The sequence below is a fragment of the Chanodichthys erythropterus genome, chromosome 12, assembly GCF_024489055.1.
Source record: "Chanodichthys erythropterus isolate Z2021 chromosome 12, ASM2448905v1, whole genome shotgun sequence".
Classification (NCBI taxonomy): domain Eukaryota; kingdom Metazoa; phylum Chordata; class Actinopteri; order Cypriniformes; family Xenocyprididae; genus Chanodichthys; species Chanodichthys erythropterus.
This window is the reverse complement of record NC_090232.1, coordinates 26,786,917-26,803,391: the sequence shown is the minus strand read 5'-3', so window position 1 is coordinate 26,803,391 and position 16,475 is coordinate 26,786,917. Positions and strand designations below refer to the sequence as shown.

Sequence of the window (16,475 nt, the reverse complement as noted above, 5' to 3'; positions counted from 1 at the left end):
TCAAAAAGTATAATATTTTTAAAATACCAATATGTGTATGTATATGTTAATGGTGATTTATTATTAATGGTAATTTATTTACATTACTATATAAACGTAGGATTCTTGTCTACATAACTTGAGTATTTAGTCTCTTGAGTTTTGATTTTATGTTTTTATTAGCCAGTTCATTAGCCAGTAATTCAACTTGCATAACACATAATGATCACATAATTTAATGCGTTCTGGGTCATATTTATGTTTTATTTATAAAGAAGAACACCAAGGATGTCTTTAGCATCTGCCTAATTTGGACAATTTTGACAGCTGATTGGACACATGGCCCTTGACATTAACAAAAAAAGTTTCCTCCACCACTTTTAAGTTAGATTTATAATAATATCCATCCATTTCTAAAACCGCTCATGAGGATGCTGAGTGTGTCCCAGAGTTTTGTGCCATAGGCAAGGAAACACCCTGGATGCATGGGCAGCCCCTCACAGGGCAAACACAGACCTTCAACCATACAGACAATTTAATGTCAGTTCACCTTTTGTGCATGTCTTTGGATTGCGGGATAAACCGGAGAACCCATACCAACAAAGGGAGAACATGCAGACTCCACACAGAAAGCATCCTGACTCAGCTGGGACTCAAATCAGAAACTCTTGTTGTGGGACACCAATGCTACCCTAAATGAAAATTTTGTCATTAATTACTCACCCCCGTGTCATTCAACACCCATAAGACCTTCGTTCATCTTCAGGACACAAATTAAGATTTTTTTTACGAAATCCGTGAGGTATATGACTCAATTTAACCGATTTAACTGATACTTTCAAGGTTCAGAAAGGTACTAAAGACATTGTTACAACAGTCCATGTGACTACAGTGTTTCAACCTTAATTTTATTAAGTGATGAAAATACTTTTTGTGCGCAAAAAACAAACAAAAATAACTTTATTCAACAATTTTCCTCTGCCATGTCAATCTCCTACGCAGTTCTCCATGTTTACGATCGAATTAACCCTTTTATTCTATGCATAATATACACTATATTGCCAAAAGTATTGGGACACCCCTCCAAATCATTGAATTCAGGTGTTCCAATCATTTCCATGGCTACTGGTCTATAAAAACAAGAACCTAGGCATGTAAACTGCTTCTACAAATATTTGTGAAAGAATGGGTCGCTCTCAGGAGCTCAGTGAATTTAAGCATGGTACTGTGATAGATTGCCACCTGTGCAATAAGTCCATTCGTGAAATTTCCTCACTACTAAATATTCCACGGTCAACTGTTAGTGGTATCATAAAGTGGAAGCAATTGGGAACAACAGCAACTCAGCCACGAAGTGGAAGACCACGTAAAATCACAAAGCGGGGTCAGCACATGCTGAGGCGCACAGTGCGCAGAAGTCGCCAACTTTCTGCAGAGTCAATTGCTACAGACCTCCAAACTTCATGTGGCCTTCAGATTAGCTCAAGAACAGTACGCCGAGCAGCTGCATCCAAGCCTTACATCACCAAGTGCAATGCAAAGCGTCGGATGCAGTGGTGTAAAGCACGCCGCCACTGGACTCTAGAGCAGTGGAGACGTGTTCTCTGGAGTGACCAATCACGCTTCTCTGTCTGGTAATCCGATGGATGAATCTGGGTTTGGAGGTTGCCAGGAGAATGATCCTTGCCTGACTGCATTGTGCCAAGTGTAAAGTTTGATGGAGGGGGATTATGGTGTGGGGTTGTTTTTCAGGGGTTGGGCTTGGCCCTTTAGTTCCAGTGAAAGGAACTCTTAAATCTTCAGCATACCAAGTCATTTTAGACAATTTCATGCTCCCAACTTTGTGGGAACAGTTTGGGGATGGCCCCTTCCTGTTCCAACATGACTGCGCACCAGTGCACAAAGCAAGGTCCATAAAGACATGGATGAGTGAGTTTGGTGTGGAGGAACTTGACTGGCCCGCACAGAGTCCTGACCTCAACCCAACAGATCACCTTTGGGATGAATTAGAGCAGAGACTGTGAGCCAGGCCTTCTTGTCCAACATCAGTGCCTGACCTCACACATGCGCTTCTAGAGGAATGGTCAAAAATTCCCATAAACACACTCCTGAACCTTGTGGAAAGCCTTCCCAGAAGAGTTGAGCCTGTTATAGCTGCAAAGGGTGCGCCAACTTCATATTAAACCCTACGGATTAAGAATGGGATGTCATTAAAGTTCATGTGCACGTAAAGGTAGGTGTCCCAAAACTTTTGGCAATATAGTGTATATACAGTTGAGCTCAAAAGTTTACATACCCCTTGCAGAATCTGCAAAAATGTTAATCATTTTAACAAAATAAGAAGGATCATGAAAATTGCATGTTATTTTTTATTTAGTACTGTCCTTAATAAAGTATTTCACATAACAGTTGTTTACATAAAGTCCACATAAGAAAAAAAAAGCAGAATTTATAAAAATTACCTCATTTAAAAGTTTACATAACCCTTGAATCTTCATACTGTGTGGTAGGGTTGTCACGATACCATAAAAATGTCTTACGATACTATACCAGCTGAAGTATCACGATACCAAGTAGTATCGCGATACCATGCAGTATACAAAATGAACCAAACTTTCATAAAAAACATGAACTATTACATAAGCTGCAAACATTCACTGATGCTTTTGTAAAAGAAGTTGATGTGCAATTTTTTTTTAATTTTGTTTAAAGAACACATTTTTTCATTTAGTTCGGCCCATTGGAAGCTACAAAAGATACTTGCATGTTTCCCAGAAGACAAAAAAGTACAATTTATGCTGTTCATCCAATTCAAAAGGATTCTTAATGCATTGTGTTTCCTTCTGGAGCATCAGTGAATGTTTGAACCTTTTTTAATAGTTGAGTTTGAGTCCCTCAATTGTCCTGTGAAAAGATGGATCTCAGAATTATCTAGTCACTGCTGGAAAGGGTTCAAATATGCAAAAAATGCTGGAAATCTGATGAATCTGCAGGACCTGAAGGATTTTTCTGAAGAAGAGAGCTCAGTTTAACTGCTCAGAACAAACAAAAGACTCATGAACAACCATCACAAAACAAAAAAAAAAACAGTCGTGGATCATCAGGTAACCACACACAGAATTGAGAATCAAGGGTATGTAAACTTTTGAACGGGGTAATGTTTATAAATTCAGCTATTTTTTTGTCTTGTGGACAACTGTTATGTGAAATAGTTTATTCAGGACAGTACTAAAAAAAAAGAAAAGAAAAAATAACATGCAATTTTCATGATCCTTCTTATTTTGTTAAAATGATTAACATTTTTCTAGATTCTGGGGTATGGGGTATGTAAACTCATATATACACAAATATATTTGTATTAGTTATTATTTACTGTCCTCAAACTTCAAAAAAAAGAAAAGAGTTTGAAAAGAGAACAAGTAAAGACAGTGTATGTCATGGTCTCCAGGGCTGCAGTTCCACAAGCACATCCACATGTCCATTAGAGCCTGTCTCTCATTCTCATGGGATAGAGCTGACAGATAAGCCGAACTTCCCCAAAAATTGTAATAGAAAAGAAATGGGATTCCTGCAGAACATAATCAGGAAAAAATTGGAAGATAAAAGAAGAGCAGTTAATGAAGCGGAACATTTTCTCATTTTTCCTTTTAATTCCTATAACATCATTTTAGAATCAGCATAGAAATGAAATATGAATAAAGAATTCTCAGAGGAGGCACTGAACAAAAGATGACATGATATGACATGAAATTCTCCACTGATATGAAGTCATTTTTATTTTGAGCCAAAATGGATGACACTAGAAAAGATGACAGGCAGAACTGACACAAGACCAGAAGTGTGGGGAAGTTTCACTGGTATTACAGAAAATAACCAATAGTGATCAAAGGATTGCATGAAGTGCATGAAAAACTTAAATTTTTTAACTTTAGAAAGTTCATAAAGACCGTTTGAAAACCAGTGAGGTTTGTTGTCATGCATCATCCAAGCTCGTTTGAGCTTCTATTTGATGTGCTCTATGTATGTGCGTTGATTAATGTCTGTCCATATAAAAGCGATGAAGAGTGGGTGGGAGAGAGTTAGTAAAGCCCAAAGTATAGTTTACTTTTTACGAGTATGTGAGGGTCAGCGTACAGTCATCGTGACGCAGTTATCTTCATCAGAAGAGTATGCACACCCTTGGATTTATGTAACCGTACTTGTACGCGCAGGTCACACATGCGCATTTAATTTTTTTTGCAGTAATTAATTTATCCACAAGGTGGCAACTGTGCCCTGTCGGCGTCAATTCACGAGGTAGTCAAAGAAAAACAGCATAAACGAATCAGACCGGAACGCATGCAAGCTACAGTGACAATGGAGGCAATATGAGAAATTGTGCGAAGAGGTTAGAAATTACCCTCATTAGTACAACTCTAGCATGAAATAATACAAAGATGTTTTCATGGGTTGTAAGTCGTGGCAAGAGATTGCTCAAAACTGCACATGCATCCAATGCCTGTGTATGCGTACGAGTCAAGTGAAGTATACTTTCCAATGCTTTGCGTTCAACTGTGTGCGTTTACGTAAAAAAACAAAACAAAGTATACCCAGGGCTTTAAATGATGACAGAATTTTCATTTTTGTTTAGTTGAAGTAATTATTATCTTTAGTATTTTGAAAATAGTTTGCGGTCTTATCCAAAACCATAAAACCGTCCTAGATGCAGATCAAGACATGTTTAAGTTTTTAGATCCAGACCAAAGTCATGTCTCAAGAAGTGAGCTGTAGTGATAAAATAATACAGGCCCATAGGTTCATATTTGTCACAAAAATGTTTAATCCATTTCTGCAAAATGGATTATGTTTTTACCATAGTCATCAAGAGTGATTGGTGATGTATTGTCATCTCTAATAAAACTCTAATGTTGTTGTTTTGAGCACTTAGGGTTGACTTTAGGGTTGCTTTTCATAATGAAGCTGTCGTACGGAATACAGCGACCTTTAGAAAAAAGGACTGAAACATGAGACAGATGTGAGAACACAATGTGAGACGACTCTGCTACACTGATCGAGCACTTTTTCTAATTAGTGCCATAAACATTGGTGTGGGAGAAAAAGAGAGAGCCTTTTCACAGAGTTCGATGAGTTGAATTGAGTTGCTCTTTCCGAAATGTTCTTGTGAACTCTTGGGCCACCATGAAGAACGAACACATTTGAAAGATTTGATAAAAAACTGTATGTTTGGTTCTACATAAATTTAATGATGTGTGTGTAATTTCACCTCTGGTGTGTAATTTCTGTACTAATAGAGGCCCCAAACAAAATCAAAGCTAGTGAGGTAGTCCTGCCACACATGTCACTGGTTGAGCTTATGTTGTTAGGTTCATGACCAAGAGATCACTGCTTGACTGGTTAGCATGGCCCTGATGGGTCAATAAAATAATGGCCTTTTTTTCTGTGTAGAAATACTTCAACTTTAAAGGACAAAGGAGTTTAAAATACAAAAAAAAAAAAAAAAAACATTGAAGAGATGATACAACATATGTTTTTATTCTTTCGTCTTTTTACCATATTCTCACACATTGACAAACACACAATTAAGACTATAATGGTAAAGCTGAATTTTCATCATCTTGAGCGTCTTCAGTGTCACACGATTCTTCAGAAATCATTCTATGTTGATTTGGTGCTAAGAAACATTTCTTATTATTGTCACAAAAAACAAACAAAACAAACAAAAAACAGTTGAAAATGGTTGTGCTGCTTAAAGGGATAGTTCACCCAAAAATGAAAATTGAGGTGACCAAGATGTAGGTGACTTTGTTTCTTCAGTAGAACACAAATGATGATTTTTAACTCCAACCGTTGCTGTCTGTCAGTCAAATAATGCGTTGAAACGGTAACACCATCTATAAGAGTCAAATAAACATGCACAGACAAATCCAAATTAAACCCTGCGGCTCGTGACGACACATTGATGTCCTAAGACACGAAATGATCAGTTTGTGCAAGAAACCAAACAGTATTTGTATAATTTTTTAACTCTAATACACCACTATGTCCAACTGCCTTGAGCATCTGCCAAACATCATAATTTATGTTCTACTGAAGAAACAAAGTCACCTACATCTTGGATGCCATGGGGTAAGCAGATAAACATCAAATTTTCATTTTTGGGTGAACTATCCCTTTAATATTTTTTGTGGAAACCATGAAACATTTTTAGGGAACTCAAAATAATTATTTTTATTTTAAACAGCTGTGTGTGTGTGTGTGTGTGTGTGTGTGGACATGGTATTCCCTACGTTATGGTGACCAAATGTCCCCACATGTATAGTAATGCCAGTAACTTTTGACCTTGTGGGAAAATTTGTTTGGTCCCCATGAGGAAACAAGATTATAAAGTATACAGAATTATCTTTTTTTTTTAAATATAAAATAACAGAAAGTTTCCTGTGTTGGGTAGGTTTAGGGCAGAATATAGTTTGTACAGTATAAAAACCATTATGCCTACGGAATGTCTTCATAAATCATGGAAACCCAACGCGCGTGCGTCTGTGTGTGTGTGTGTGTGTGTGTGTGTGTGTGTGTGTGTGTGTGGGAAAGTTTTTACTGTCACTTTGAATCAATGTAATACATCCTTGCTGAATAAAAGCATTAATCTCTTTCAAATAAATAAATAAATATGTAAATAAAATTGATGGTCATTGCTACTTGAAAAGAAAAAATCATTGTCCGATCTTTACATTGACTCACATTGAGATGTATCCTTAATATGTGTATTTGCAGTCATTTATTATTTTTACAAATTCAAATTTTAATAATCTGTGTTTGTGCTTTAATAATGTGTTTTTGTGCACATGTGTCGTTAGGTTTTTCCACAGACTCTGGGTGTGTATGTTTTGGATTACATGCAGCAGATGCCTGATGCTCATTGTAAACACAAGTAATCACAAGCAGCTGGTCAGGACGACTGCTTTTCTGAGACTCTGTGTGGCTGTGGGTGGCAAAAGTGTGTGTGTGTGTGTGTGTGTGTGTGTTCTCTGTCTAGAGCACTCAATAATTCTGCTGCGTGTTCCTCTGACCAGACAAACAGTGGAAGTGTGGGAGAGCATATAGTTTAACAAACTGCCTGTTAATACTTTTTCCTCCAGTTTTGTTCCAAGCCAATCTAATAATTCTGTATTGAAAATTAATTTTGAGCTCAGATTTATTTCTTGTCTCAACCATAGAAGAAAGATCACCTCTGTTTTTACAGCCAAATACTGAAGATTACATCCTCCCAGGTTCTTTCATCTGCGTATCAAAATATCTGCACCTTCATTACCTTTTCCTGAAACAGGCCCCAAACCCCTTCAAGGGCCTCACCACATAACCCCTTATTTTCATCTCTCTTTTTCATCCCTTTCTCTCCCCCACTGCGGTTGTTGTTGCTTGTTTTGTGATTATTTCCATAAGGGAAGTAACTCAACAGCAAGCACATGGAGGCATCATTAATTTCATTTTAAGGAGAAACAAGACTTCCGGTTTTCCATAATCCCCTCCCCCACCCCCTGCTGACGGGAATGTGGAAATTACTCCATGGTGTCTAACCACTACAAAGACCAGAGCTAAACGCACAGACTAAACACCTAGACCACAGCTGCTTACTGGCAGCCGCACCTTCGTCTGGGAAATAAAGCTTGCCTATCGCTACTGTTTTATATACGACTGTCAGGCTACAACACGTTTAATGCCTTTATTGGGGAAAGAGAGAAAACAAATAGTCTTATCGTTGGTTAATAATTCATTGGAGATGTTGTAGTGTGTGAGAAATAGAAGTGTACACTGGAATTGGTGCTGTCAGGCCAACAAATGCTTCTCAGAAGTTGGCGTCACAGATAGAGTCTTTTCTTCTCACACACACCTGCCGGTGGTCTCTGTCTCAGGGGAGGTTGGCTTGAGGAAAAGAGAACTGCTGCGTTACCTGCAGGGGTTACAGCACATGCCATGAGCACAAACATTTATGACTGAGATTAAAGTAGCAATAAAGAGGAAGGGGTTTCCAGTAGCACTAGGAAAATCGGAAGCCTCACTTCTGTGTGTATAGTTAATTTAACTTTTAAAAGTTGTTTTTATTAACATGTTGCATAAGCACAAGACAATATAGATATTTAAACAATAGTTGCTATTTCAGAAAATGAGAGGTTATCTAGTACCAAATGGTAGTTCATAGTTATTAATGAACTTATAGTTGCCAAAAAAAAAAGAAAAAAAAAAATGTTTGTTTGATAATTTTTCCTTAACTTGGGTCACAGAGCTAAATGTTTAAGACTGACAAATTCAGTCCACACCACAACTAAAGGATTAGTTCACTTTCAAAAGAAAATTAGCCCAAGCTTTACTCACACTCAAGCCATTCTAGGTGTATATGACTTTCTTCTTTCTGATGAACACAATCGGAGAGACATTAATAAATATCCTGACGCATCTGAGCTTTATAATAGCAGTGAACAGGGTTCACGATATGAGCTGAAGAAAGTGTCTCCATCCACATCCATTCATCATAAATATGTGCTCCACATGGCTCCGGGGGGTTAATAAAAGCCTTCTGAAGCGAAGCGATATGTCTGTGTAAAAAAAATCCATATTTAACAAGTTATAAAGTAACTTCCATATTCAGCATACAAAGAAAGTGTGAAACTCTTGCAGTTCAAAAAGCTTACGCTACGTCCTACGCCTACGCCTTACCTATTCAACTTACGGAAAAACGTAACTGACGAGACGCCAGTTTACACTTTCTTCGTAACTTGAAAATGGAAGGCGTTCTGGCGTAAGGTAGATATTTTACTTCATAACTTGTTAACCCTTTCGCACGTAAGTTTCAAATATTCTGGCTGACCCCCCAGCGTCAGTTTTTTTTTAAGGCGACCGTTATTTAGAACGTATCACTTTATGGTTTCCACGGTGACGCGTCATTGCTTGTTACGTGACACACCGCAGCACTGTATGAATGATGATCTGCTTTCATTTAATTTTTCCTTTTTTATTCAAAATATTCACAAATTTGTTAACTATAGCATGAAATATCTAATATTCCGATTTCCAAATATGTGCAAGTGGATGTGTTTTGCTGTTTAAGCAACTTTATAACGATCGCGTTAGTTGAGCTATATGAGCGATGGGCGCCGCCATGTTAGTTTGCGCCGTGCAGATAATCGGATCTGTTGGATTTACAACCCGTGAATTTATCCACTTCTCCCGAAATACATGAAAGTAAGTGAGTCGGGGAACTGGGGAAGAATAGAGTAAGCTTTTAAGTTACTTTCACAATGTGTATCTGATATGAATAAAATGTGTCGTCAAATTATAATGGAAAGGGTTGTTATTTCTGCTTCTATAGACATCACTGTGTATTTTACAAACTCTAAATATATTGTTTTGTTAGTACTCATGTGTATTTAAATGTCTGAAACCTAAAATAAACATAATTTGGTTGAAAACACTGCATATATGTATGTTATATATGAAAAGCGCTGCGCGCGTCCGTCTCTGGTTTTAGCGCCAGCCAAAGCGTGTGCGCACATTTGAATTTGGCAGTTGATCACGTGATGCGCTGAACATTCTAATCACACCGGTGTGATCGTACGCATCAAAGGGTTAAATATGGATTTTATGAATTTTATGATGGATGGATGTGGATGGAGACACTTTCTTCAGCAGATACTTGTGAACCCTGTTCACTGCCATTATAAAGCTCGGATACATCAGGATATTTATTAATATTTCTCTGATTACGTTTATCAGAAAGAAGAAAATCATACACCTAGGATGGCTTGAGGGTGAGTAAAGCTTGGGCTAATTTTCATTTGAAAGTGAACTAATCCTTTAAGGAAAAACAAGAAATTGAGATTATTACATGCCCAACTAATGTTATATGGGTGTCACAAAGGAATGTTTAAAAAAATGGTATTGGGAAGTTTTTGCAAATGTTTTATATATTTTTTTTAATAATTAAAAAACACTTTTACTACAATGTCAAATTTATGACATTGTTACATGATTTTAATTGTTAGATAAGATGATGTAGTACTCGAATCCGGACAATGTCCGCCTCAAGTCCAAGTCAAAGACCATATTTTCTATGACTGGTCAATATATTGCTAATTCAAATCCAATGCAGGCAGAGTCCAAATGCTCCTGAAAATAGGGTCTTGACTTAAGACAGACTTGAGTTTAAGTTTGGTCTTGCCCAGACTTGATTTCTACAGTACTCATTTTTGATGTAGGACAGGCCAGAATAACTAACCCTTTGATATGTTTAAAACTTGCTGCTTTTTATGTAAGGTTGATTTTATTTTAGATAATAAAAAACATGGTATTTTTGCCTCTAATGCTTTAAAAAAGTAATAGGGCACCAGAGTGTACTATATTCATAGACTGTGCCATTATCAAGGACATGTAAAGACGTTGTTTAAGCTGATTCCTTATTCAGCTCAAACAATTTCATGTGATAATCAGCAGGTAAAATCTTCACACTTCATTCTAGCAGCAGGCTGCATTGTATATTTTTTTTGTTGCTGTTTCTTATTTGAATCCTTTCCAGGTGTTGTGTTGTTTTGTTGCCCTCCACGCCTTTTTGCGCAACAGTTTTGTGCCCAAATTTGTACCAAGATCCCTGTTGTGTTTGGATTTATCCAGCCGAGTACTTGGCTCCTTCCCAGCCCTGTCATTAGACTTCTTTTGTTTCCTTTCCTCAGCATTCAGCTTGTTTTGTTACTCCTTTTTATTAAATGCTAAATATTTATACAATTTGCAACTTCCTGTCAAAATCATTTACACTCCCACAATAGCTCGGGCTCAAGCAAACAATGGCAACTGCTGCGGGGGGATATTTTAAAATGGCGCGTCTCCAATTTCTTTTAGCCGTGGGCTCTTTTGTTTTAGGTAAATAAAGATTGAAAGCTCTTCGTGAGTGATATCGGCCACCATGTGTTTCAGAAACAGGCCTCAGTGGAGCTGTGGTGTTAGCAGACGCTAGCGGATCACATTGTTATTCTTTTTGCAGCAGAAGCTGAGACGTAGGCCCCTTGAGATACAGATGAAGGGTGACGGATGTTGATGCATTTGGCTGAGTTCCAGTCTCATTCAAAAGTGTCTTTTTGGATGGGGAGGGGGTTTAGTGTTTCCTTGCCACTTTGGCCCTTTCCCGAATGTGCTTAGAAGGCCAGATATTGCTCCTATCAGCATTTTCTAGCGTAATATGGCAGTTTAAATTCCACTCGAAAAGGCGAATGTGAGGATGGCACTGTCGTTTTTATCTTTAAGAATATTAGCGATGGCCTACTGAGAAAGACGGAGCAGCTTGCATGTTCTTGGCATGTGCTTGTGCTTGGCTCACATCCCCCTCCCATCTATACATCAATCCCTTCAACACTCAATTCCTTTCTTTGATCTGCCTTCCACTTCCTTTCTGTCGCCCGATCACCGTGACTGATCAGCGTGTCATCTGTTTCATGAAAATCAGGGGCTTTTTTATTCTTTCTGTTCCCTCTCTCCATCTCTGACTAAAAATGTCATGACGAAAGGGAGGGGGGACTTGGGTAGAACTTTCATTTGTAAGTCTCTGTGGCTGAGAGGTGACCTCTGACCCCCAGAGCTGCCTGGTATTTGGCTGAAAAGCAGAGGGAGATGGAGGGTCTTGAAAACTATCACCTCCAAAGGGCTCATCATCTCCTGGCCTTCCTTTTCATCATCGCCCGGCCACGGCTCCGCTACTAGTGCGAGTATCAACCCAAGTGAATCCATTACCACGAGGCCAACACAGTTCAGGAGCGTCTCTTAAGGCGACTGATGGGAAATGAAAAAGTCTTTGAGAGAAACTGCCGAAATGTCCTCTCTCTCTCTTTCATCCTTCACTTTCAAAGTGGCGGTGGAGTACAGGCGGCCGTAGAGTGGCTGACTGTAACCTTATGCCCTGACCTGTTCAGTTGTGAGAGGATCCATTTCCTTTTTCTGCTGTTATTCCTCTCTGGAGAATATCCGCTCACATTCCTATAAAGCATAACACTGTTAGAGTGCTGCGAGGGATTGGATCAGCACACTAAAACAAGCAAAACACCGGTCACACAGCAGGCGTATGTACTGCAGTCTTGCTGTCACGAAGCTTGTTGTGCTTCAAATAGAGTGTGTGGTCTAATTTATCACAGGGTTGTTATGTATGAAGACATTTGCAGCAGTCTGAGAAGCAGCTAATTGGTTTGAGGTGCAGACTCCAGCAGATCTAGTTATACTTGTAGACATGCTGTGCCATAATGGCATGTCTTTAAAGAGAGCTCTAACAAAGCAGAAACTGAAATTTCGTAACGTGAAGCATCATAATTTGAAACTATTTACATGTTTTCCCATTCAATTTGATGAGTGTTTCTTAATATTTTTAAATTGTTGGTACAGCATGTGTTATTTTAATGAGCTTGCTTTTTTGAATGCATTTTTTTAAGTTTTAATGCATTGCATTAGAGCGTTTATGCAGAAATATGTATTAGATTAATGTTATGGGTGATTAGTTAAAAGGTTAGTTCACCCAAAACTGAAATTTTTGTCATTAATTACTCACCTTCATGTCATTCCACACCCGTAAGACCTTCATTTATCTTCGGAACACAAATTGAGATATTTTTTATGAAATCCGAGAGGTTTATGACTTGCCATAGACAGCAATTTAACCACTTTCAAGGCGTTTTGACGTAGAACTTGGAAGTTCTGAATGTAAACAGTGGATGAGAATGACACAGAAGAGAAGATATTGTTGAATAAAGTTGTTATATTTGTTTTGTTTTTGCGCACACAAGGTATTCTCATCGCTTTATAAAATTAAGGTTGAACCACTGCAGTCATGTCAACTTTTTTAACCCTCAAATGCATGACTGTTTCGCCAATCATTCTTACATATTCGGGTCTTTATCGACCCGGATCTATATCTAACACGGAAGGATCTCCACCTGTTGTGATAATATAAAACTCCTCTGATATAAGAGTAACAAATACAGAAGAATAAAATAAAGCATATTTTGTTAACTTTTGGAGCTTGAAAGGGCTCCATTTGTTTTATGCCATCATCACTGTTCTTGTCAGAGCTCATTTCCCAGTAAATTCAGCAAATAATGGGCTAGTTTTATGTTTGAGGTCATGAATATGAGCCCATTCGCAATCTCAAATGTATTCTCAAAACTATATAATTTTCAACATCTTCAAAATCAATATTTCGATTTCTAACAGCTTCACCAAATCAGTCGTGTAACAGTTACAGTCATATTTGATTGCGTTCAGTATTTGCTCTTCTTCGCTGAGCCATTTCATGTTTTTCTTATTATTTCGTTTTCTGTCTAAATGAGTCGTCACTTCAGCATTGTGTATCAGACATTGCCACCTTGTGGAATAAAGGTGAATTGCACTTATTCCGTCATCTAAGATTAAATTATTGTTGTGCAGAAAAAATATACGTACACTCATACACACCTCGGGTCGTTAGCGACCCTATACAATTTTTACAAAAAATGAATACAAAAATAGGCATTCTTTAATAATTTTAGGATTTTTTTTCTTGTTATATTCTTTAAAATGAATTGATTGAGGAATACCAAGAAGGTTGATGTCTAACTTTAAAAAATTAATTAGGAGGAGGGTAGTAAATGACGTCCCGGGTCACTAAAGACCTGAGGTATGCATTTAAGAGTTAACAACGTCTTTAGTACCTTTCTGGACCTTGAAAGTGGTGGTTAAATTGCTGTATATGGATAAGTAATATTCCTCTTGGAGTTCATCAAAAATATCTTAATTTGTGTTCCGAAGATGAACGAAGGTCTTATGGGTGTGGAACAATTAATGACAGAATTTTTATTTTTGAGTGAACTAACCTTTTAACATTTATAATGTTTGTTTCCATATAGATAATGATTTTGTGTGTGTTTCAATGTTTTTCTGTACAGGTTTGGAACTGCCATTCATGATGATGCCACATCCCTTGATTCCAGTTAGTCTACCTCCTGCCTCGGTCACCATGGCGATGAACCAGATGAACCATCTCAGCACTATTGCCAGTATGGCAGCTGCTGCTCAGGTCCAAAGTGCCCCATCCAGAATGGTGACATCAGTTATAAAGGTACAAGGACACAAATTATACATGCGGTTCTTAAGATTTTCGCTCATCTTCGATAGAGACAAATGAAAGACACTTTTCATGAAAGCTTAGAGATTATTGGGCCTTCATTGAAAATACAGTCCACCAAAACTTTCAAGCTTCAAAAAATTCATAAAGACATTGTAACAGTAATCAATATGAATAGAGTGGCTTAAACCAGATCTTCAGCTGCACCTCTACTACTTTCTTGATGTGTAACCACTAACCTCATTGGTTCTTGCGGAAACTCAAATGTGCTTTCATGATACACAAGAACAAACCTCAGTACTTGTGCATTTTCTGTGGAACAGTTTTTTTTTTTTTTTTCTTCTAATATTTTGCCTTACATCAACAGTGTAGTGCACAAATTGTATAAACTACTTTTTTGTGAACTTTTTGGAGCTAATATGTAAGATTTATATGAAAAAGATCAATGTGAAGCTATCCTAAAAGTTATTTTGTTGTATTCCGCTAAAGAATAACAGCATACTGGATTGGATTGATGTTATCATGAATAAATAATGACAGAAGATTTGGGTGAACTATTCCATTAACTTATTTCTGATCCTTTAAGGCTGGCCCACGCTAAAAGATTTTTAAAATCTTATGCTTCCATCTGCTGGCAGCTTGCTTTATGATTGGGTATTGTTTTGTTCCAATCTACAGAGTGTGTGTGTGCACGTTTGTCCTCAGGCTTCCCTCCACACAACAGGATTTAGGATCATATATATTGGATAGTTACAAACATAAACATTTTGGATAGTTACAATTTGAGATCGATGCGGCCCTGACGTTCTTCCAAGCAGATTCAATCACTCTTAAAAGGATAGTTCACTCAAAAATGAAAATTTTCAAATGATTTACTCACCCTCAAGCCATCCTAGGTGTATATGATCTTCTTTCAGATGAACACTATCAAAGTTATATTAAATAATATTCTTGCTCTTCCCAGCTTTATAATGGTAGTGAAGGGGGTGTGAAATTTTGAAGCCCTAAAAAGTGCATCTATCCATCATAAAAGTAATCCATATAGCTCTAGTGGATTAATAAAGGACTTCTGAAGCGAAGCAAAGTGTTTTTGGAAGAAAAATATCCATATTTAAAACTTTATTACTGTAATACTATAATATAGTATTATAAACTATAATAACTAAAAATAAACACCGGTCATGAATTAGAAGTCTAAAACTAGAATTTTTAAAGACAAATGTCAGAGGGTTTTAATATAAGAGAAGATGAGCTTGAGTTTATTGCCCAGCTCTATTTGTTTGAACCTCGAGAGGCATCTAAGCTTACACTACTCCTACATCCTATGTTGTGTCAGAGGTTACTCTTTTGCCATTAATCAATGCGTACGGCCACCTGCCGGAAGCTAGTTATTATAGTTAATAAAGTTTTAAATATGGATATTTTTCTTACAAAAACGCATCGCTTCGCTTTGGAAGGCCTTTATTAACCCAGGAGAGGTTAGAGCCAGGATATATTTTAATATAACTCCAATTGTGTTCATCTGAAAGAAGATAGTCATATACACCTAGAATGGCTTGAGGGTGAGTAAATCATGGGCTAATTTTCATTTTTGGGTGATCTATCCCTTTAACATGTCTCACAGGACAGGAAAATATGATAAGATAATCTGTAAAACCATCAAAATAATCGGGACTTTACCGCTTGACCGCAAGAGATTTTGCGCGATTTCCCATGTTTACAGTCGGGACTCTGGTTGTTTGTGAATGGAATCTGTTAATGTGTGGTGTGCTGTCTTGGTCATATTGCGGCACTATACACAATATAGGAACAAAACTGTTAAATCTTTTTTTTTTTTTTTTTAATCGTCATGTTTGTGGTCTCTCACATTTTGAAAATCCCATTTGAAAATCCATTGTGACCATTTTATTTGTAATATGAGAAATTTTATTTCACAATAATTAGGCTACTGTTATATAAAAAAATATAAACTTAGAATATAAATAATACGACAAATACAACAGAGATACAAATTAAATAAAGTTGTTTTTCAGATACAGTAGATTTACTTACCATGTATACATTTATGTAACATATTTTGTTGTTTGATTAACAAATATTAATTAAGCTACTGTCCCTTTAAGACAGAATTCATGGATGTAATATACTGATGCATATCTGGTTTTCACCTACATGTTTACTACCATTTAAGCCATAACCGACTGTATTTATGTCTCTTGTATATATACCCAGTGTTCTCCTTCACTCCTTGTCCATTCTCGTTTATGTGTACATGCTGTCATACCTTGTTGGAATCTCCTCTGTTTTATTAAAGTATTGCTCATATCGTTATCTTCATCTCTGACGTGCTTTGATATACAGCTACTGT

The 16,475-nt window shown here is 37.3% G+C and overlaps 1 protein-coding gene across 1 annotated transcript in view; it reads left to right on the top strand.

The window, feature by feature from the left end:
- Window positions 1–16,475, top strand: part of dachc (dachshund c) — a 79,918-nt gene that overhangs the window by 34,188 nt on the left and 29,255 nt on the right. The window contains exon 4 of the mRNA XM_067404366.1: window positions 13,929–14,101. Within this exon, the coding sequence (XP_067260467.1) occupies window positions 13,929–14,101 (173 nt within the window). The remainder of the gene's footprint in view (window positions 1–13,928; window positions 14,102–16,475) is intronic.